The 21,894-nt window shown below is 36.1% G+C and overlaps 1 protein-coding gene across 11 annotated transcripts in view; it reads left to right on the top strand.

Annotated features, from left to right (window-relative positions):
- The first annotated feature begins 638 nt into the window (after window positions 1–638).
- PTPRC (protein tyrosine phosphatase receptor type C) overlaps window positions 639–21,894 on the top strand; it is a 117,186-nt gene continuing 95,930 nt past the window's right edge. For 3 of the 11 annotated variants that reach the window (XM_014829304.3, XM_014829303.3, XM_014829302.3), the window contains exons 1-2: window positions 664–804; window positions 887–1,002. In XM_014829304.3, the coding sequence (XP_014684790.1) occupies window positions 930–1,002 (73 nt within the window). In that variant the 5' untranslated portion in view covers window positions 664–804; window positions 887–929. Of the gene's footprint in view, window positions 805–886; window positions 1,003–21,894 lie in introns of all 11 variants that reach the window. The other 8 variants (XM_070501525.1, XM_070501524.1, XM_014829301.3 and 5 more) reach the window with 6 other exon arrangements.

Here is a 21,894-nt window from a genome sequence, read left to right as displayed (position 1 = left end):
TTACTATTGCTTCCAAACTATGATCTGCAAAGCCCTTTTTAAAATGTCTCTTTAAGGTTTCTAAACCCCCATCTTTAGCTTGTTACAGAGTATAGTTCATATACTTAGCTCCGTTTTAAAAGATGGTGTGTCATGCACTTTCCTCCTGGCCTCTGGTTTTGTCAAATATACTGCCATAAGAGCAAGCTAACAGGTCACAGGTATTTGCTTAAAGCTATTCAAAGCTAACCCCCAAATAGATTTCCATTGCAAATGTAGTTTAAGAAATAGGCTGAAGGGCCGAGGACTGAAATTTGTGAGCTCTGACAAATATTTTTTATTAGGCCTACCTACTGAGGAGTTGCGCTCATAGTCACAGCTATTTTAATTAAAAATACATTTGTAAAAAGACAACAACATCATTTTTTTAAACCCATGCTGAATCTGTCTTATCATCCGTTAGACCAGAAAATTATTGATTATTTTGGGGGGATTTGATGTTTAAAGAAAAGTTGCAATGGATATCGTCAGGGAATACTATTTGGATACTTAAAAAACATCTTCCTGGAAGGGAAAATCTTTTAAAAGGTCTACTAACTTAGTGAATTAAATTAGTTAAATTAAGGAAGTAAAATGTCTTTGCACTGAATTTGAACAACTCTCTTGACTTCCTGCAAAGAGGACCCCTGACAGTATTTTTGGAGAAGTTAGTAAAACCGAATCTGACATCACAACCTCACAGTAGTTCGTGCAGCCAGCAAGCGGTTTGCTCTCAGTGTAGCAGAGGAGGAAATTGCTCCCCGTCTGATAAGACCACAGTGAAGAGTATGCATTCATTTCTTTTCTTTTTGATTCAGTTCCACTGAGAAAAATTTTTACCGAGATAACCATTATAATTGCCTTTCAGAAGGACGCATGCCGTTTCAGAGGAATACGGCTGATTCCCAGAAATGACCATGTATTTGTGGCTTAAACTCTTGGCTTTTGGCTTTGCCTTTCTGGACCCAGGAGCGTATGTTACAGGTAAGTATGGGAATAGTAATACTTCTTTCATTGTGTTTTCTTGTGGGGGGACATTGGTTTGAAATAAACATAAATGTTAATCAAGTGTTGGTGCCTGGAAGTGAGGGAGCCCGCTGTAAAATGGTCACGGCTGCTGTGGCTCAGAGACACACGGCTTGCTATGTGACAGAATACATTGTTTCTATTTAAAAAGTCATAAATGCTTGGGGGAAAAATCACAATTTACAAGGAAAACAATGTCTTATCTGTATCTTTATTTACAAACTGTTCAAGGGTATGACAAAAGCCACATTATTATGTAACCCCCAAGAACATGAATGTAAGTTTATGAAAGACTGAGGAATTTTTTAAGGACCAAATCAGTAACTTTTTATCTTTTTAACAAAAAATGAATTTTATTTAAGTCTTAATATAGCTTTGGTTGCATGTAAGCCACTCCCTCTTTTCGGACCAGTAGTCTCCTTCCTCAAATTTTCATTACTACCGAAATATTTTATTGAATACATAGATATAAGGTAGTTTAAATTAATACACTGAGTATTTAATAAAATATGAACTTTTCTTTTGCATATTCTTATCACAGAATGTATTTTAAATCAGGTTTTTGCTTCCTTACTAATACTTTTAATGACTTTTTGGTTTGGAAATTCTTGTGGGGCCACCGCCCTTCCTGGGTGATAGATAAATAATAGAGCCTTGACAAGATAAAATATTTAAACTGTTAAGAACCATGCAAATGTGGTGTTGTGTAGGAAAATGTAACCCGTTGGACCTCAGGTACTTATTGAAGTTTGTTATTTTTGTACACTTATGGTCAATGTAATGGATATTTCTTGAACAATTTCAGTTTGGGTCATGAACACATTTCAGTTGATTATTAAGTGCAACTAATAAATTGATATTTAATATCACTCTTTATAAGGTTATGTATAAAAGCTGTGTCCTATTACTGAAAGGACATTAAAAATGGTATTTTTGTAGAAAATTCCAAATAAGTTAAAAAAATTATTTTTAAAAATCTTGCTTATTGGAATTCACTTTGAAATCATTTTTGACTTTCCGGTAGCTACCTCATGAGCATATTATATTGTCAATTTGTATTTTGGGCAATCAAGGAGAGTGGAAAGCAGTGTGAGAGAGTTTGGTTTTTTTTTTAACTGCAAAGAAGGATTACAAAAAAATCTATATAGGTACAGTATTTTGTCTTAGTACAGAAAATATTTACCGAGTTGCCGTCCCTATAAAGTTGTTTGTCAGAATAAAAAAATTATAAAGATTAATAATTTTAATAAGGTGGTAATATGTGTATTATCATAAATCAGAGTATATTTCCATCAAAATTCTCACTCAGAAGCTGTCGTAAACATTTCTAAATGAGCATAAAGAAATACAGAAATATTCTGTAGGCCCCAGAGCAAACCACCATAAAAATTTCAACTCAGTCTATGAAAGGTGTTAACCATAAGAAAAGCCTTTGAATTCATAATCAAAATAAAAGTATAAAATGATCTGGAAATCTTTAAGTCAATTTTGCTGAATAATTTATATTACAGCTGAATGAAGAGATGTACATAGATTTATTTTGAAAGATCAAGTTTAACTTCAATTGCTCAGATAAATGTTGAGAGCAAACATTTTTCTAAAAGGCGGTGATACTCTTCCTGAAATATATACTTATTTCTGTAAAAAAATATAGAGATATAACCATTTGCATCTGCAAATCTTGGTATCATACTTTTGAATTCTGAGAGACATTTTGTGATTCAATGTCTAATCTGTGAAGCTGGCAATACTTTAAATTATATTTTTTTTTATTAGCAACAAATGAGTTGGACTATATGTTTTATGTGTCTATAGGAAACATTAGACTTTTGGGCAATATATTTATACTGTGTACTCTAAAGGCATAAAGAAATAGAGCCAAATGTAGAGAGATACCGATGGATAAATCTGCACAGAATCAGATGTTTTGTTTAATCTCTACGACACAAATATGGTCAAGGCCAAAGTCAAACTTGGCCAAGGCATTAACAGCACTGGGTTGAGTTTTACACAAAAGTTTGTAATCTCTTTGATCTGTGCCTCTTTGGTATGATAATTGGAAACCAAATCTTTGTGTAAAATTTCTCAGTCATGCTCAGGGACAAGGGTGGTTTTGAGAATGCAGGTAGAGAAAAATGTTGTCTGGCTCTAACAAAGGTGTAACACCAGACAGATCTATCCCTCTATAGCATAACAGCCACGAGTACATGAGTTATGCTACGTGAGTTATGAGTCATGACAGTTAAGATTCATTTCCTGGACATAATTCTTCATTTCTACTTCTACATTACAAAGAAATATCTCATGCTGCACACAGGTACTATGCTTTGCACATCACCAGTGTTCGATACAAATTGTGAATTGAATTTGATGAACAATCCTATTAAGTTGTAAATACTGTATAATTTAGAGATCTTGAGGTGCGAGCGTGATCACTTATTGAAGGTTTAATGGTATTTTCCTAATAAAAATCTGCCTGTGACCCTTATCATTGCTAGAATTTGAAAGGGATTTTGTTAGAGGAAGGGGGAAGGTGGAAGTAAGGGTTTGTTGTTCCTTTTCGTCTCTTGCTTTGTGTAACTAAGCACGCGGTCAGAAGGGCTATCCTGAGATAGGTCTTTTCTCTGTTCTGGGCTACTTGACATCCTTCCACAGTGGCAACGAGTGTAGGAATATAGCTATTACTACACTGTTCATATATGTATGTGTCCAAAAACACACACATATACACACGTATATGTATATATGCGTAGTAGTTATAAATGTGTAATTATATATACTAGCTATATAACACACACATATCTATGTATCATCTATCTATCTATCTATCTTTCTCTCTCTATCTATCGTCTATCTACTGGTTCTCCATATTTGCCTATTTGTGAATATTGGGGATCTATGGACTTCCATCCTTGGTTAGTTTTATTCTTGCTTTCTGCACTCAGAGTTCCTTATCCTTCCCTACTATGTGTTAATGGTCCTGCTTCTCCATCTCCAGACTCATCCCTCAGAGATGTGGAACCAACTCCTTTCCTAAACTGAATCTTGATTTGGCAAAAAAAAAAAAAAGAGAGAGATACAATCTGAAATATGTATTTAAATGCTCCCCAAGTCCTGTCATTTTATTCTTGAATAATCTCTGAAATCATTTCACCCTCCTTCAGCTCCGTCGCCATCACCTAATTCATGCCTTTATCATCTTTCACCTGGACGGTGTAATAGTTTCCTAATCTGTCTGAACTCTCATCCATTTCTTTCCACATTCTACAGCTTAAAAATGTAAAACAGAGGAGGAAAAACCCCGTCTGCGATCTCCTCTCTGTCTTTGGTGTACATTCTAAACTCTGCCAGAGCAACGGAGTCCACCAGTGAGCTGGCAGCTGCGCTTGGAGCTGCACAAGGAGCTGTTCTTTTACTTTTTCTTTTATAATTGGTTAAAATAGAACAAGCAGGAGGCAGTGTCAACATCCGGCTTCTCTACACTTCCTCAAGACCTCTACGGCTCTGTGCAAATCCTATTTCCTCTCGAAGGTTCTCTTTCGTCACTCTTGAAACAAACTATCCCCACTGAGATTGCACCCTTTTTACCACCTTTCCTTGGCATTTTTCCCAACTATTTCAATTTGTTGTTGTGGTTGGTATTACTATTATTATTATTTACCAGTCAGTACATTTACTGCCATTGTAACCTACATGAAAGCAGAAACGGTGTCTTATGTCTTTTTTGTATCATCTATACCTGGTTTCTTGCTGGACACTGAAAAAGTAATGGATGTTTTATGACAAAACTGCAGATTATAATAATGAGGGAGCAGAAGGAGGAGGACAGGAAAAATTTCAGAAAGAGAGGACAGATCGAGAGAGAAGTATAAGTGGAAAAGATTAGCCAGAGGCAAAGTGGAAGGATGGAGGCAGTAAGACAATTTTATCAAGACTTTTAAATAAAATAATTTTGGATCTAGATATTTGCAGGCTTTGCCTTTCTTTTTAACTTTTCTGTTCTGCTATTTCTTTCTTTCCTATTCTTCTTTTACTTCTTATCTGGAAAAATCTTCCTGACTTCTTAAAAATCCATAGTTGAGAATGTTGCTTCTAAATTTTCCTTCCCTACTCTTTGGACATTCTTGCTAATGGCATTTCATTGGGTGGGTCAATTTTGTTCTTCAGACACAGATGTCTCTAGGAAGAAAGGTAAGGAATGAGAAAGGAGATACTCATCTAGCAGAGTGACAAGACAAATAGAGTCAGATCCAGTCCTTGGAAGTACTGGCATGGATGCTGATACTAATAATGCTCTGAGACTGTTCCCAAGGGCAAGTGGAAGATGGCTCGCCCTATGCATAGCATTGTGTGCACACAGAAAGTTTGTAGAGTATCTGGGCATCATTTTCTAGTAGACAACACGATAACGAATTTCAATCTGAGTAGGTAGAGAGCAGAGATTTGTAGTCGGGTGAATTAATTTTGTTGGAGAGAGCACAGCATCAGTGTAGACAAAGTTTTGTGTTCAGAGCATGTGTATGTAAGTCACCTTGGTGCAGAGAAAGAAATCTGTCACCACCAGAGACTTTTGATCTTTTTCAGTCATCTTATAAGTTTGTGGGAATATTTACCCAGGAGAAAATGGGAATGGAAATTTAACTTAATCTCAGTTTCAACTTAAGTTCAATTTAATCTAAATAGCTTCGTCAGTACCAGACACCTAACCCCATACTGGTTGCCTATTATCAAAAGATTAGTGCTGTGAGTTTGCGTACATAATGACGGTATTCTTTAGGAAAGGATAAAGGAAAAAAATGATATATTGCAGGCTATTCATTTAGCATATAATGTGATATCTACTTCTACATAATGCTGAATTATACAGAAATAAAAATTACAGTAACCATTAGATTTTGTCTACATGACCCTAACGAATATTTAGATTACAAAACATCTAAGTGTTACCTAAAATCTTTAATATGAGTTCCTTTTGATATGTCAATGTGCTACTTCAATTTCAATCTGTCAAGAGTCTGGGGAAAGGCTGTTGTGAGCAGAGGATTGTGTGTTCAGGAATCACAACAAAAACAAGAAAAAATTACGAAGGAAACTAACCTTCCTACTCTTTCAGCCAGGACAAGCATAAATATACATAATGTCAATGTTAGTGAAATACGTCCTTTCTACGCCCATTTGTGCTATCTTCAATTGATTCCTTTCTGAGAAGATAATCAGCAGATTATCAATGTTTTTATTAGATTCTTTATGGAAGACCCAAGCTCAAGCAAATATCTTCCATGGTGCTTAGCTCTACAATGTTTAAAGATCAAACATTTATTTCCTGCTAAAAACGAGACCAAGTATCTAAAGTGAAAAAGTTACTTTACTAAAACTTCACTTTTCTCTTCTGTCTGTATTGCATACATAATAAAATTATAAGTGCATACAACGATATTCAAATGAAAATGATCCCCATTCACATATTTAAAAAATTACTTCCAACCAATATGTGAGCAACTGGAGGAAAATCGCCAATCCTCCAAAATGGTGACCTGCTAACGCAGGACCAGAAATCAAGAGCTGAGGGCTGCTCAGCATCACATGCAGATGTATCAGTCTATGATCAGCTGGTGAAGTGAACTTAACAAACATCACCGATAGACAAGGAGAAATTCTCTGTATTGTAAATTTAAAAACACATATTTCTCCTGTGAGAATAGATTAGAGAAAACTGTATAAATAACAATGAGGTTAAAAGATGATATCATGGCAATAAAGTGTGGTTACTATATTTTAAATATCTCCACTTAAAGACAAAAACAATAATTTGTCTACAGATAAAAGGGATATTAAGCATCATAGGAAATGAGTTAGGAGCCATTCCAAGCTGGAGAATACCAGGGCATTCAGAGTGAGAAAGGTTTTGGAAATCTAATTCTGTGGATTGTGTGATCTTGATCCAAGTCATTTTCCATCTTTGTGGCACAGCGTCCTCATCTGTAAAGTGGTATAAGCATTAAAAGTGATAATGTTTGTGAAAACGCTTTGAAAACTATGAGCTTATCTGCAAAGTTGTAAATTATATGTACATGATCCCATGAAATCACAGCTCGCAGCTCTTTACCATTGAAACGTGTTTCCAAAGCACAGCTCTTCCTCTGAGAAACTCTCGAGACCAGGTTTAAGGTTATGGGGCAGAGGAATAAATCTTTATATATCTCAGAGTTCTTTGCATCTTCTCTTTTAGAAATTTTCAGGCTACTCTGGATTCTATCTTTTAAATGGTTTGTAACTCCACCTCCTTTTACAACTCTTTGCTAGAGATTCTTATCATTTCTTATTGTAACAGTAGGCTGTAATCTTGCCTGCCTTCAATCCCTACTGTGTACATATCTCCCCCTACCAGGATAACTGTGTAAAAGGCAAAACTCACCTTCCTACATCCCTCCTTCAATGGCTTCCTATGGGATAGAGAGTATACTGATCCCATGATTATGATCTCAAGGATGTTTTGACTCAATTTTCATAAAATATCATTTAATTAGAATATACCAACATTTACGAGTTTTTCTTGAGGATAGATTTCACAGAAAAAACTCTATTAAGCCAACTTAATTCCCTGAGTATTCTTTTCTATCATCTGATTAAATCAACCAATTTTTCCATTTTTATTTTTATTTTATGGAGCTAATGTTCAACAGCATTAATTTTCATTTAATTTTTACAATTTATGTTAAATTTATGCACCAATGTTTGTCCACATCAAATTTGACTGATTATAGCTTATGCCTCTGAGTATTTTCCTTTATTATTTTTCCAAGTGTAATTTTCCTTGTCAAACAATATGGATCTAAATTTCCCAAAAAAGTTTTAATTCTTCAATTTATCTTGAAACATTTTTTATGTGCAATTTTAGCCACTGCTAGTTTCACTTTTTTTTTTTGCATTCCAGTGTTATATAAAATGTCATTTATGTAATGTAAATTTCCACTTTGTCAAATTTTAGATGGGCAGTATTAGCCATTCTCAAATTTATATTACGTTGATATTCCTATCAGTAACATTCATTTTGTGATTGAGAGCCCTTTCAGCAAGACTCATTTTGAAATTTTAAGAGTTTTGGTTATTTCTTTAAGTAGCCAATGGAAACTTTAGGAACATTTGTAGGATGACTGTATAATCTAGAATTGTTTTATTTTAATTCTCACTCATTTGCATGGCATTTTTCTGATTAGCTTACACACCTTGTACCAACTTCATACTAATTGGTGGAGCAACAAAATAAAGAGAAGAATCAACATGATCAATTTAAAATGTTCTCAATGTACAATGGTGGGCAGGCTCAAAATAAGGTGTCAAATCATCCTACTTTGGCCTCTGTGCTTTTAGGAAAAATGAAAGTTATTAGCAGGGCACACACAGTTCTAGTTTAATCTCTCCAGATTTCTCCAACTTTACCTGTCACTACTTTGTGACATATACTCTACAATTTTGTTATAACTTGCATTTTCCTAAAAAATAATGTTTTCCTGTCTCCAAACTGTTGGCCATGCTGTTTTTTCTTCCCTCCACATCATTTCTTTACTCGGCAAATTATGAATTTGGTTCAAAGTTCACTTGTTCCAGGCAGCCCTCCCGCACATCCACTGCTCGTCCACTCCTTTCATACCTGCGTAAGTGCTCTTCTGCTGTGATGATCCTGTGCATAACCCTCTTGGAGATCTTTCTACTTGGCTGTCTCTCACAGTAGCTGATGAGCTCGTGTAGGTTATCCTGGGTCTCTGCTTATGTCCCAGTGAGTGCCTGCAGATCCTTAGAATTTGTTTGTTGAATGAATGGATTGTCTGTCAATGCACCCCAACCTCATATGTAGAAAACACTAAAAACTCACAAAAACAATTTTAATTCTATTCTGTCCTTTTGTTGTTGTTGTTAAGTGATCTATTCATGGGGAAAGTTTCTACAGGATAGAAATTTTCAGGAAATAAAGAAAGAAAAAAATTGCTTAAAATTCTTGCCAACATTTTGTTTTTCTTTTTCTCCTCTCGTCTTTCAGTCACATACTGTGTATAAAATTGCATGTCCCAATTTTTTTCTAAGGAAGCCATGATTATTCTAGGCAATTTGTTTGTTTTGTGATTTAAACTGAAAATAAAAGATTTATTTGGAGAGAAATGTTAAAACATGCACACACGCACATCACACAAACAAATCCTTAGCTTTTTTTTGGTGATCTTTCACAGTAATTTTCCAAGGTCATCAGCTAATAAGAAGTGGGAGTTCTGGGATGAGGGCTGAGATTTCATCCTTGTTCTGTCTGATTGTAAGGCTGTTCTTTTTCCACTGGCTTACTCAGACTTCTTAGTGGTCAGCTTAATAACCAGGTAATTAAGGACATGACTACATCATGGGGGGCAAAGCACACCAAGACTGAAGATAGCTGGTAGCTTCTCAGAGGTCTTTTGTGTGAAACATACCCACCTGATTTAGCTACATAGGCGAACCATAGTGCATGAGCCACTTCCATATTTTTAGCAAGATCGAAGTCAGCTAACACTATCTGTCTCTTACAAAAAGCAAAATGATATCTTTGGTTCATTTATCTTTACTATGAATGCTGATGCCACATTAATAATGCAACAGTGATGTGTTACTGTCATCTTGAAAAGAAGGTTAACAAAATATAGGACTGAGTCTCTCTCAAGGTGAGTGACATGATGGAAAGAATGGATTTTCCCCCACCTAATTTGTTTTTGATATTACATAAAGTGAAAGTCATTGAATAATTTACCAAAGTATCTAGATTTTTTTTTTTGAAGTGCAAGGGAAATAACTTGACCTTTGCTAAACGCTTTGATCATGGAAAACACACGAGATTCTCATCTTATTCCAGGAAGTATAGACACCAGATAATCTTTTCATGGTCATCCAAGAGGCATCTTAAATGAATCAGGTAGAACTATCTTACAGTTTTCTACTCCAGGGACGAGTTGCTTATAACTTCAGGGAAAGTAAAGAGAAACACGTTTATTGCCTGTTTACTATGATAAATGTGGACTGCCAATCAGATACTTTAGGCCAAATGTTCCACTTTGACCTAGTAGACATAGGTTTCCAAATACCCTTTTGCTTTTGTAGGAGAGGAAGACAATTCGTCTACCTTTCATGTCCTTCTGGCTGGTCGAAGAATTAAATCAACGTGAGACAGAATAACGGGAGAAAAATCAAACAGAACTTTACAACATGTACACATGGGAGAAACCTAGGGAAGCTGAGTAACTCCTTAGAATGGCCAAAGTCTCCACCCTAAATACCATCTTCAGCTAAAGACAAAAGAGGATGTTGGGGGTAGTGGTTTGGGGGCTCAAAGGGGAGGAAGGAAATTCACATGGAAATGAAAAGCAAATGTTTGGTAGGTAAGAATGGGCTTAGCAAGGACCCTCCCTGTCTACAGATACTCAGAGTTACCTATGGTGATGGCCTATCCTGGGACAGGCCTTTTATCTTAAACTCTTTTAGGCACTTAGGGGGAAGGTCAAGGTTTCTTTCAGAGTCTTTTATTCTTAAAAATAATCAAGGCAAAGAGACATATTTTGGGGCAGCCAATTCTGATCCTCCACAGTTTCTAAGCTAAGATTTTAATTTTTGCCTAATGAACCCTAAGTCTTTCTACTTTTCAGTGATCCATGTTTTTATTTTCTGAGTTTAAGTTTAATACTTATTGATACTTTAGATCTGATCAAGGTGTATAATGGCTAAGAAAAAATAAATGAAACAGAAGATAGTTGCGAGTTTTGACTATGAGAGGAAATGATGATCTGAGGGAAGTAAATAAGCAAAAGAAAGGAGTCAGGGAGCTGATGAAAATAATGTAAAGACAGAGCACTAGAAAGGTTGGATTCAGACAAGCTCTACTTTTAAAGCATTTGAGAAGTCATTCTTTGAAATGTTGCCTGGTCTCCATTCTGAGCTTTCCAATTATGAAACATTAGGGAAATTACCTTTCCAATCCTCAGTTTCCTTACCTGTGCATTGGGAATAATAGCAGTTCCCATTAAATGAAGTGATTTACTTGTTGATTCACCAGTTGTTTATAGAGTCCCTGCTATGTGCCAGGAACTATTCTATGTGCTGACACAGTGGTAAATAAAACAGAAAATGTACCAGCTCTCATGAAGCTTATATCTTAGGAAGAGAGATAAAAAACAAAAAACCAAATAAATAATTGAGAAAATTTCGGATATTGATAAGTGTCGTGAAATAAAACAGTGTGATGTGAGAGATAGAGGCCAGATTGGGTGGGTGAATGTCCCTTTAGACAGAGTGATTGAGGAAGATCTCTTGGAAGAAGTGCCATTAGGCTACTTGTTGGCTGACAAGAATGTAAAGATTCATGTGAAGAGGAACTGGCAGATACAAAGGTGCTTTGGAGAAAGCAAAAAACTGATGGGTTCAGGGCACAGGAAGGAGGTCACGTGTTTGCAGTATGGTGGGTAAAGGCTGAGTGGTGCGCAGTGGAGCTGGAGACAGAAGCAGAGGAGGCGGGTCCTGTCGGGCCTTGTTGGAAATGGAAAGAATTTGGATTTCACCCTGAGTGTAATGGGAAGAAGTCATTTGGAATGTTTAATCTTGCTTCCATATTAAAGCAACTACCTTGGCTGCTGTGAGGAGAATAGACTGGAAGTGAGTCAAAGCCTGGACACCAGTGAGGAGCCAGTTATATTGGTAGAAGGGAGAAAGGGGGTGGTAATCTGGACTGAGTATTGGCAGTGGAGTTGGAAAGAAAGGTCAGATTTAATTGATATAGGATCAAGAGAAGTTGCTGTGTGGAAGAGATAAAGGAGTTATACAGAATGACTCATTTTCTTCCCCATAAGCAAGTAGGATGGGAAACACCCCAATTAGGGATAGGCAGTCAAGGGTTCTGTTTTGTCCATATTAGCACTTGAATTCTCACTAGACATCTGACTAGAGATGTCCAGAAATCAGTTAAAGTTAAGAGTGTGGGGCTCGCTGGGTCTTGACTGGAGACATAAATTTAGAAATCACTGGGTACAAATGGAATTTAAAGCCAGTGGACTGAATGTGATGGTGTCAGAAGAATGCTCAGATGGAGAAGTATGGAGGACCTAATTCTGAGCCGTGGACACTTCATTTTTGAAGGGGTTAGAAGGAGGATCAGGAAGAGAAAATGAGAATGGATAGCCAATGATAAAAAGGAGAAAAATATTTTGTTTTGGATGTTGAAAAAAAGAGCTGATGATGGTAAAGGGCTTAGCATGCTGGCATATATTGAGAAGCCAGTAAATTCTACATAAAAATCCAAATTCATGTCTCCTCTTGAAAGGTTGATGAACAGTGATTGTGAACATCCCGATTATTGTCAAATATCCTTATGCAACTTCAATATTATCACAAAAGTAAGTGAGAAGGAATTTGTAACAATATTTGGAAGAATTAAGTATCTTCAATATATATATCCCTTCCGTTAAAAAGAAAAGATGTAAAAATGAAAGATGTAACTTAAAATAATTTCTTAATAAAAATTACATAAAATATATTGAGAAACTAATGAATTGGAAATTTAACTGAAAATGTCTTGAAAATATAATGCTTTGTTGAGTCGCTTGTGGCATATATTTTGTTTTAATGCACACTGACAAAAATATTTTAGAATATTACTTAAGCCAATACTTGGACAGATTGGGAAGTCTGCTGAGAGTTAATTAGCTACATAAAGCCTTATTTCTAAATCAAATTTTAAATCTTTCATGTCCTTGAGAAATTTGAAAAACAAATTGGCTATCACTTAGGCTTACGTTAGGTCAGACCCAATAGCCTTGATAATTATACAGCACACAGAGATTTATCTTTTTGGGAACACACATAGGTAAGATTTTAATTTCAGGCTTGGTGGGTTTTCTTAAAAGAGACATATCTCTAGAGAAACTTATTTTTGTACTAATAGGTAGTTAGTTAATAAGAAAAATATTTAGCTAATAAGAAAAATGGTGCTCAATATGTGCCAGGCACTATTGTCAAGATTTTATAAATGTGATCTCATTTAACTGACATATCCAAATCATTATGAAGTCTAGCTTATACTTGTTTTCAACATGTCATTTTTTTACTTCATGTTTCCCAATATTTTTCATAAAATTTACTTATTATCATATCCCAGAAGGGAATACTTAAATTTAATTTTCCTTGTTCTACTCTTAAGTAACAAAATTGGGAAAGAAGGATTGAGGAAAGAGAAGTGAGACCGAGCCCTTCCTTAGCACCAGGCAGGCTATGAGAGATGTGTCACCTGTGAAGACTCGTCTGTCTCTACACTGTGTTTCTAATTCTTCTGAGCATCAAATCAGTGTTCAGACCACCCTTGGTCGCTAGTCTTAATAGAGGAAAACAGAATCGTAGTTAAACCAAAAGAGAGAGTCATCTAAATATTATTGATATTTATTTTTGTATTATGGTATTTGCCTTAAGTTGAAAAATGGGCATATCAAATGTTTTGGCAGTTTACTGTGATCTCAATAACGAAATCATATTGAAAAGGCTCAGCACAGGAGAAACTGGGGAAGATTTTTCCTCTGGCTCAGCTGCATTTTCGTAAGGATATCAAGCAGTTCATAGGTTAAGCATATCTGCTTCATCACGTGCCCACACGAGAAGAGGGTGGGGAGCGGAGGGAAGGAGTGAGAGAGAGGGGAGCAATTTATTGCAAACAGTATTTCTATGTATGGGAAAGGGAGAATCACACATGTAGGCACTATCCTCAGTGAGTCAGAAAGCATATTTGCTGTAATGGAGAAAATCTAGCTGTATGTAAGTGGTAGGGAGATAAAAAGCCTGGTAACCTAAGTTATCCATTTTCAGATGTGTTAGCTCAATTATGCAAGCAAATATCACTTTTTTGGCTCATTGTTTCAAGGATAAAAGTTTGAATGAAGGAAATAACTTTCCATCTAAGTAAAAGAGGAGTCAGCATCGTTTAAATTGGAAGAGCTGAGATGCCTCCTTGCTACATGGCAACTTTAGAACAAATGGAACCCATAAGTCCATCGACAGGTCCAAGAAAGAGAGGTTTCCACATGGAGAAAGATTAAAGATATCGTCATGGTGACCTACAACAGAAAATCACCAAAGGCTTTGAAATGAAAGATTATCCCTGTTCCAAGGATAGAAGATGGTGTTAGGTTGAGGGCAGCCAGGAAGCATGGATGAAAGAACCATTGGGAATTGCTAGTGAGAGATCAAAGGCAAGTAGAACCTCAAAATTCTGGAAGTGGAACAAGTCAGATACAATACGAGGAGTACTTCAAAGATGGGGAAATAAGAATAATAAAAATACCCTTAGTTGTCAGATGTAAACTTTGTGCCAGTTTTGTTACATTCTAGTTTACAGGAGCACTGTAAAACTAAAGATATTTTCCACTAACATCAATTTAACCAGACAGATTTTTCCCGTCTATCTTAATTAGTCAGTTTTCGGAAAGAAAAAAAAAAGCACATTATGCTCAAAGAATCCCAAATCACTTTTTTTTGTTCTCCTAATAGAATGCCTTCTCTTAAACTAAATTTTAACACTTACATTTCTAAGTATAGGATGATCATAGAAAATGAATATGAAAGCACTTCATAAAGTGTAATGAAATGAAATAATATAAGGAATTGTTATATTCTTTAAGCATTTGGAAAACTATAAAAGAGTGCAGAAGTTCTGTCAATACTGTTATAATTAGTTTCTCTTTTGGGTGTTCACTTTAACAGTTGGAATAAAAATTGAAATCTTCATTTAAAAAACAAGAAATGGTTTGCATATTAATCTACAAATTAAAATACACAAATATGGAGTGTTCAACCAGTCCGTGTGGGCTCCCATTTTGTGATTAAACTATCCTTCAAACATCTGTATTTGCTAAAGAGCAATAGACTAAGGAAGACGAAAAATCAAGGCAGACCGTACAGTCGTGATTTTGTGGAATCTTTGCTCAAAGTCTATGTTTTGTTCATTTATGAAAGAAAATGCTTCTTGTGGGTCTATTTTTTGCTAAAAAGTAACCTTTATATTTTAAATTAAAATATTTACATAATGGTGTTTTTGAAAAAATGCATTTGTGTTTTATGTTCATTCATTCATTATTCCATTCCATATTTAATTTAGGAAATATTACTATCATTCCTTTAAAACAAAAGTAAAGCATAATTCATTTAAAAATCTCTTTTGGCTTTCCTTGTCCGTGAGTTTTCTCAGAAGTAACACTTCTTAAGGGTATCAGATACCATAAATTGCCTTTCCCTCCAGGCCTCCATTTCATTGACTGAACAGCTGGATTTGATGGGCAAAACATTTCCTTCCGTTGACTTTTCTAATAATCTTCTCCAACAGATACACACGCTTCATGTTTGTTAATAAAATTGATGTGATTTTAATATCTACTGTTTTAATTTGCGATGATTTATGGAATTTTCAATGGCTTTTTTTGATTAAATGCATTTTACACTCCTTATACAAACAATATTAAGAGCCAATCCGAAAAGTATTAGGACCACAGATGTTTTCCTTTACAGTCTTAATTGATTTAAAATCTATCAAAATGTTGCTAAAATATCCAGAGATTAACAATAATGATGGCTCATGGGTCAGATGAAAATTCTTTTTGTACAAAAAAGTAAAATGAAATGAAGGGATAGCTTATTTTCTTCTGACTGAAAAAAATTTTAGCTAGTGGAATGACACAGCCATCTGACATCTAAAATTTCATTCTTTTGTTTTATAATGAAAGGAGATTTAAAATGAAGGGTCATATGGTACCCCCAAATTTTATGCACACAGGTGACAAGTACTAGTTTTGTTTTTAGGGAAGAGCGGGCAGTTATGTATTTTCTCTTTTTATCTATTGTCCTGTGTTACAATTGTAGCAATTAATCTACTGAACTTTTCAGTCTGCAAAACATAACAGGCAATTTTGGTCCCTCTTTTGCTCTAAATACATATACATGCGTATTAAAATGAAAATTTTATACACTGATCGATTATTATCTGTCTACAATATTAAAATTACTAAGAATGAAATACAGATTCATGAATACTTTGGGAAACTTTTACCTGGGGAAATATATAAATGGATTGCATCTGTCAAACCACTTCAATTAATCCAGTGACAACACTTTGCTGTTTACATGGCTGATTTTTTTTATTTTTATAGTATTTATATTGAACGTATATAGTCAAAATAGGTTAATACGTACAGAGGATATAAAAGGACCAGAAGAACTTGTATTTCCATTGAAATAATAGACACTGAGAATGCCTATTATTCCTGTCACTTTATTTTTAGATAATGCATTTGAATTTTATTATGCTCCCCACTATTTACTGAGAGTTGAGTATTGCTCAAGACTCTGGTTATTTTGGAATTAGCAGCAATATTTTCTGCCTTTATTTGGGTTAGGATTTCTAGAGAAGAAGTTTACAAAGATAGAGAAAGGGAATTTGGCAATTTGAAGACTGCTATCATGTAATGCCTCATTATTTGCACAATAATACAATTTTAGAGAAAAAAGAGACCTTAGCAATCATCTATTTTCACTCACCTCTTTTGCAAATAGAAAAACGGAAACCCAAAAACATTGAGTGACTTGTCCTGTGTTATAACAAAAATGAGAGAACCTGGTCCAGAATTCCTCCAGTCTCTCACGAGGTATTTACCCCTTTGCCTGATACAATGAAATGGGTATCAGATTAACATTCAGGGACAAATTTTGGATCCTGTCTCTCACTAATTCCTTGTCACTAGACTTAGATTCTGATGTGTGGTATTCGGTAGGCTACTTGACTTCTTCAAGCCTCAATTCCTTTTTCAACAGAATGAATTGCTTAGTCCAATTTTTTAGCCTCGGCCCGATGAACATGCTGGGCTGGGTAATTGAGCCATAACCCCGTGCACTGTAGTATGACCGTCAGCCTCCTTGGCCTTTAGAGAGTCAACTTCCCCCTTCTCCCTCCTCCCTCAACCGCCTCCCATAGTGAAGACAAGCAAAAATGTCTCCAGGCCTTGAAGGCAAAGTTGCCAGCCCTTACCACCTTCCTTGAGAACTACCGGTTCAGTTGAAATCATTTCTTTAGAACCCACCCAGCAGTAACATTGTGCAACCTAGACTACATCATTCACTGTCGGAGGCTTCATCAGAAAGTGCTCACTAAGCATTACTCACTATGAGGTTTGTCGGGTACTTTTTACAGTGCTCAAGAGGGACATCAAATAAACTTTAGAAACAAAATAAAAAGTCAGAAATATTCACAGGTGACAATGTTATAGTAGCAATGAGATATTAAATATCAGAAAGGTTTAAGAGATTTGGCAAAACAATATAAAAATTTATTCACTGTAAGTGGCATCATTTTTTTATGGAAGAATTATTTATGTATTTAACAATTGTACCAAAGGGTACAACAATTTAGTCATTGTTCCACAGACTGATGGGGACTCATTTCAAATCATAGGCGTTCACTATGATATGTTTCTTTCGAAGACCGTTTCTACTGTGTAGGGCAATTGTTTCTGATAAGAGAACAAACATTAAGTGTTTCATGGTGCAAAGGATCACAGATGTACTTTCATCCTTTGCACATGGAAGAAATAAACACCTATTGTCCTCAGTTTTTAAATGAAAAGATATTGCTACTTCCTTCTCTTTCCCTCCTCCACCCTCATTTTTTCCCCATTGGATCCCGATATCTGTCAGAAGATGAGAGTGTGTATGTGCAGGAGCTTTGAAGGGCATCAGAAACTTTGTCTAACAATCGATGCCAGACCAGAGAGCTAGTCTGATGCACTCTGCTACATGCCCCACAGCTACTTTGTCATGCATTGCTACAATTTCCCTGAGGAAGTTGACTGACTTGTTGTTTTACTAGAAATGGAGGTGGGGGGATGGGGGGGGTGCACAAGGAAAGTTTAGTTGCTATAAAGTGGGAGCTAAGCACTCAAACAAGTTGGTTGTGTTCTACCAGATGGAGATAAAAATTGAGGCAGCCACATCCTGTGACTAGAAATTGGTAAAGTAGGCAGCCTTCTCTCGGGGAGTAAAAGCAAAGTGCACTAGACCAGAGATTAAATGACTAAATTAGAGAGGAAAAATCAACTTTGTTTAAAATGGGAGATCTGTTTCTTGTGTTTATAGAACATTTTAACTCTACCTATAATGAAATTGTGATAATTTTAGACCAATCGTATACATGTGTATTAATATCTGCAATAAATATTTTGCTTTATCTTTTTCCAGTAAAGCAGAGTTTGGACTGATATCCAAAAGATTTTCATTACTATAGCAGAGAAAATTAGCTGGGGCTTTTTCCTAATCACAGTGTTGATAATTAATCTTTCAGAAAATTGTTTTTCCAAGTTTACTAGTTGATAAATTGTTAATGTAGAAAAGTACCTTTTCTGAAACTGACTACTGTCACCAGATTACTGGTCCTTTAGACTTTTTTTCATTAAAGAAATCTAACTTTTATAAATCATACTATTTTTTTGAGTTTTTTTGTTTTTATTGGAGTCAAATGGCAGAGATTTTATTTCTCCCCAAACTAAGACAAAGGATGTCAAGAATAAATAAACTACTTTTTCACTTTCAATAAAAATACACGTATTACAGATATTCCCCCCAAATCCCAAACATACTTGAAGGAAGTATCCTCAGTTTTGTGGGTAAAAATCAATTGCCATTTAGAAAAAATAAACAGTGTTTTCATTTTTAAGTCTCTTGCTACTTCTGAGTTCTGACTGAGTGCGGAAGCAGAAGTTGCAAAACATTGTGAGAAAACTTTAGCTCTATTTTTTTTTTTCAATCTCCACCCAAATGGAAATACCAGAAGTCTGAGAGGAAAGTCCGTTCTTGCAAAATGCCCACTGCAGTGTTACAGTTCCACTGCAGGTCTTTGGTTACCTTCTTACGGCTGCTCTCTACCCATTCAGAATTGCTGACGACGTTTTAACACCCCTGTCCGCCTCCTGAATGAATTCATTTAGGTTTCTTGCCGCGATTGTTCTCCTTTGTGTCCCTTAAAAATATGCCTTGGTAGCATCTCGTTCCTAATTATACAGAAATAGTCTAATTACGGTTAGATACTCAATGAATGTGTTAAACTAAACTGTATCTAAATCATCAGCTTTGTGGAATACAACAGGTTTTTCACTAGGGAAGACGTATGAAGTATAGGGTACTGCAGCTGTCTTACATGCCCACAGGGACGTCCTTCTGACTCCAGTCTCACTGGAATGCCCTTCCTTGTTTACTTTTTAGTTTCTCTGTTCAATACTGTAGGCCCCTCCAAGGGAGGGACTTTTCCTTATTTGCTTTTGTATCCTCAGTGCCTGACATTAGAGATTAGCCTTTAAACATATATCTGTTGAATTAATAATGATATGAATGAAGGAATGAATTCCTATAACTCTTTGAGATAAGCTGATATCATGGGAATATTTTAGACTGTTTTGCATGGATAGACTGACACTGATGACTGATATCCTGATACAAAAATGGCAAACTACTGAGCTTGAGTATTATTTTCTCTTACTTTCTTATATGAGGAGGGGATAACAGAAAGCAGTGTGCACTGTGAATAATCGTACTCATGAAAGAAACCCAATACATAAGTGCTTTACCTCCTTGAGATAGAATGACATGGATAGCCGAGCCTGTTTCCCATGACTTAACAATCTCTAGTAGATGAGAAAAATATTTCTCCGTGTGAAGTGGTCCATGATGTGAAGCTTTTTGCTTGACCTTTTAAAGACTAACGTACAAGTTTTCTATGCTTCTTCCGCCTTTTCCTGTCCCTCTCACCCCCAAAAAGGTGGTTAGCACTTTGGTATTTGTTACCTGGGACGCTAAGTGGAACCTATATTTCACACATACGCGCGCGCACACACACACATGATGAAACTTGATGGAATTGCTCTTCTTTTCTTATGCTAGTTTCTGGGAAATTATAATTGTTAAGCACCCCCTGCGAAGCCTTTAGAGAGAGTAGCAAGGTTTCCTGGTTGGCTTTCACAATAAGTAGAAAAGAAACCCAGTTCTCCCTTCCCTTTGGAGTAAAGGTCTTTAAAAGGAAAAGTATTTTTTACTCCACCCGTTTGAGAATGTTGTTGAGTAACTGCTACGGTCCTATCTTACAGAAGAGTCTGGCAAACCTCTGCATTGGCAGGCAACACTCTGCCTTTGTAGTGGTAACTAAGAAAAACAATTTTCTTCACAGACAAGATTTTCCAAAATAAGAGTTTTAAAAAAAATCTTAACGATGAACTTAAAATTAAGGACCAAGTTATTTCAAGCAAAATAAACACTTTTAGAGATGTGAGATTATATTTCCTTAAGGTTGGAAACTCAGAGGCTGATAAGATGGACCAGTGGAGATACCTGGGCCTAAGGTAGTGGCCACGTGAGTCCTAAGTCTCTAAGAAGCAGGCACTAGTTTCTTCATATTTTGACCCCTGCCTTGTTCTCTTGTGTCACCACTAGACATATATTACGTCATAGTAATTATTTACTTATTTTGTAGGAGAGATGTCTGTCTTTCTTACAAATGCTCAACACATGTAAGTGTCACTCTATGCCAGGGAACAGAGAATACAGTGGCAAGAGACGTGTGGCCTCTCCCCACGTGGAACTTCTTGGGCACGCCCCACGCTGGAGGTGCTCCCCCATGGAGACCCAGAAGGGACCAATGCTTATTCTGAGGCCACAATAGATGGGGACTGCCCGAGGAAATGGACAATGTATGTTTGATGATCAAACTAATTTGGTCCTGAAGGATATTTTACTCCATTTTTCTGTGGAACCTAGTTCATAGGTTTGTAGTCAAAGAAGAATATTTTGGCAGCTTTTTCTTAAAATGTATATCACTGTACAGAAACCCTTGTCCGTAGATATATAACCATTTCTTTAAGATAGACTCCTACACCTGGAATGTCTGTGTCAAAGCCTAGGAACGTTTTAATTCTCTTCATGCATTTTAACAAATGTCTTTTCAGAAAAACGTTCTTGCCTGTGCACCTCACGGCTGTATATGAGAGCTTCCTTTCACGTACACTTGCCAGAGTTTAATGTCATCATTTCCAAACGTGTTGACTTTGTTAGTACAACTGGTATTTCTCAAAATTTCTGTTTTGCATTTAATTAGATTTTTATTGTGGTTTTTTCCATTTGCTTGTCATCATTTGCATCTTCTGTGAATTGCATTCACACAGTTTGCACATTTCTTTTGTGAAGCTGTGTTTAAATTTCGATATCACGTTACATGGAAAAGGAGAGGAATCTATATCTTCTGGGTTGATACAAATGTTAGAACCAGGACAATGAGCAGAATTTACCAGGCTGTCAGCTGTGACATAGTCTAGAGGAGGAACGATATGTGCTTCTGTCAATTTTCCTCTTTGAAAAACTCTTAACTATTAGTTTCTGGAATGTTCAGGAGAGACTTGTGAGGTCATCATGGAGACCAGTCTCCATCCTCCCAGGAAGAGGCCCCCTTATGAAATCTAGGTGACTTTGGCAGTAAGCCCGTGAGGCTCGTTCCCCCTTCATCAGAGAACCTTCCACCAGCACAGCGATTCAAAGTGCACCATATCTTGATCTGCCATTCTTCACTTTTTGCTTCACCCCAAAACTTCCACCTCTAACCACTTGCCAATCTGCTAACTTTCACAGTGGCATTATGTGAACAATATTCTCAGTAAGCTTTCTTTTCATTTCTCTCTGAAAGGGAATTGTACAATCTGAGTTGAAAGAAATCTTAGAGGCCATTAAGGTCAGTGCATGTATCCCTTTTACCACATACCCTCACTATTTGAATAT

The sequence above is a fragment of the Equus asinus genome, chromosome 30 (assembly GCF_041296235.1).
Source record: "Equus asinus isolate D_3611 breed Donkey chromosome 30, EquAss-T2T_v2, whole genome shotgun sequence".
NCBI classification, from domain to species: domain Eukaryota; kingdom Metazoa; phylum Chordata; class Mammalia; order Perissodactyla; family Equidae; genus Equus; species Equus asinus.
Note: the sequence above shows the minus strand (reverse complement) of the source record. Positions and strands in the feature narration are given on the sequence as shown.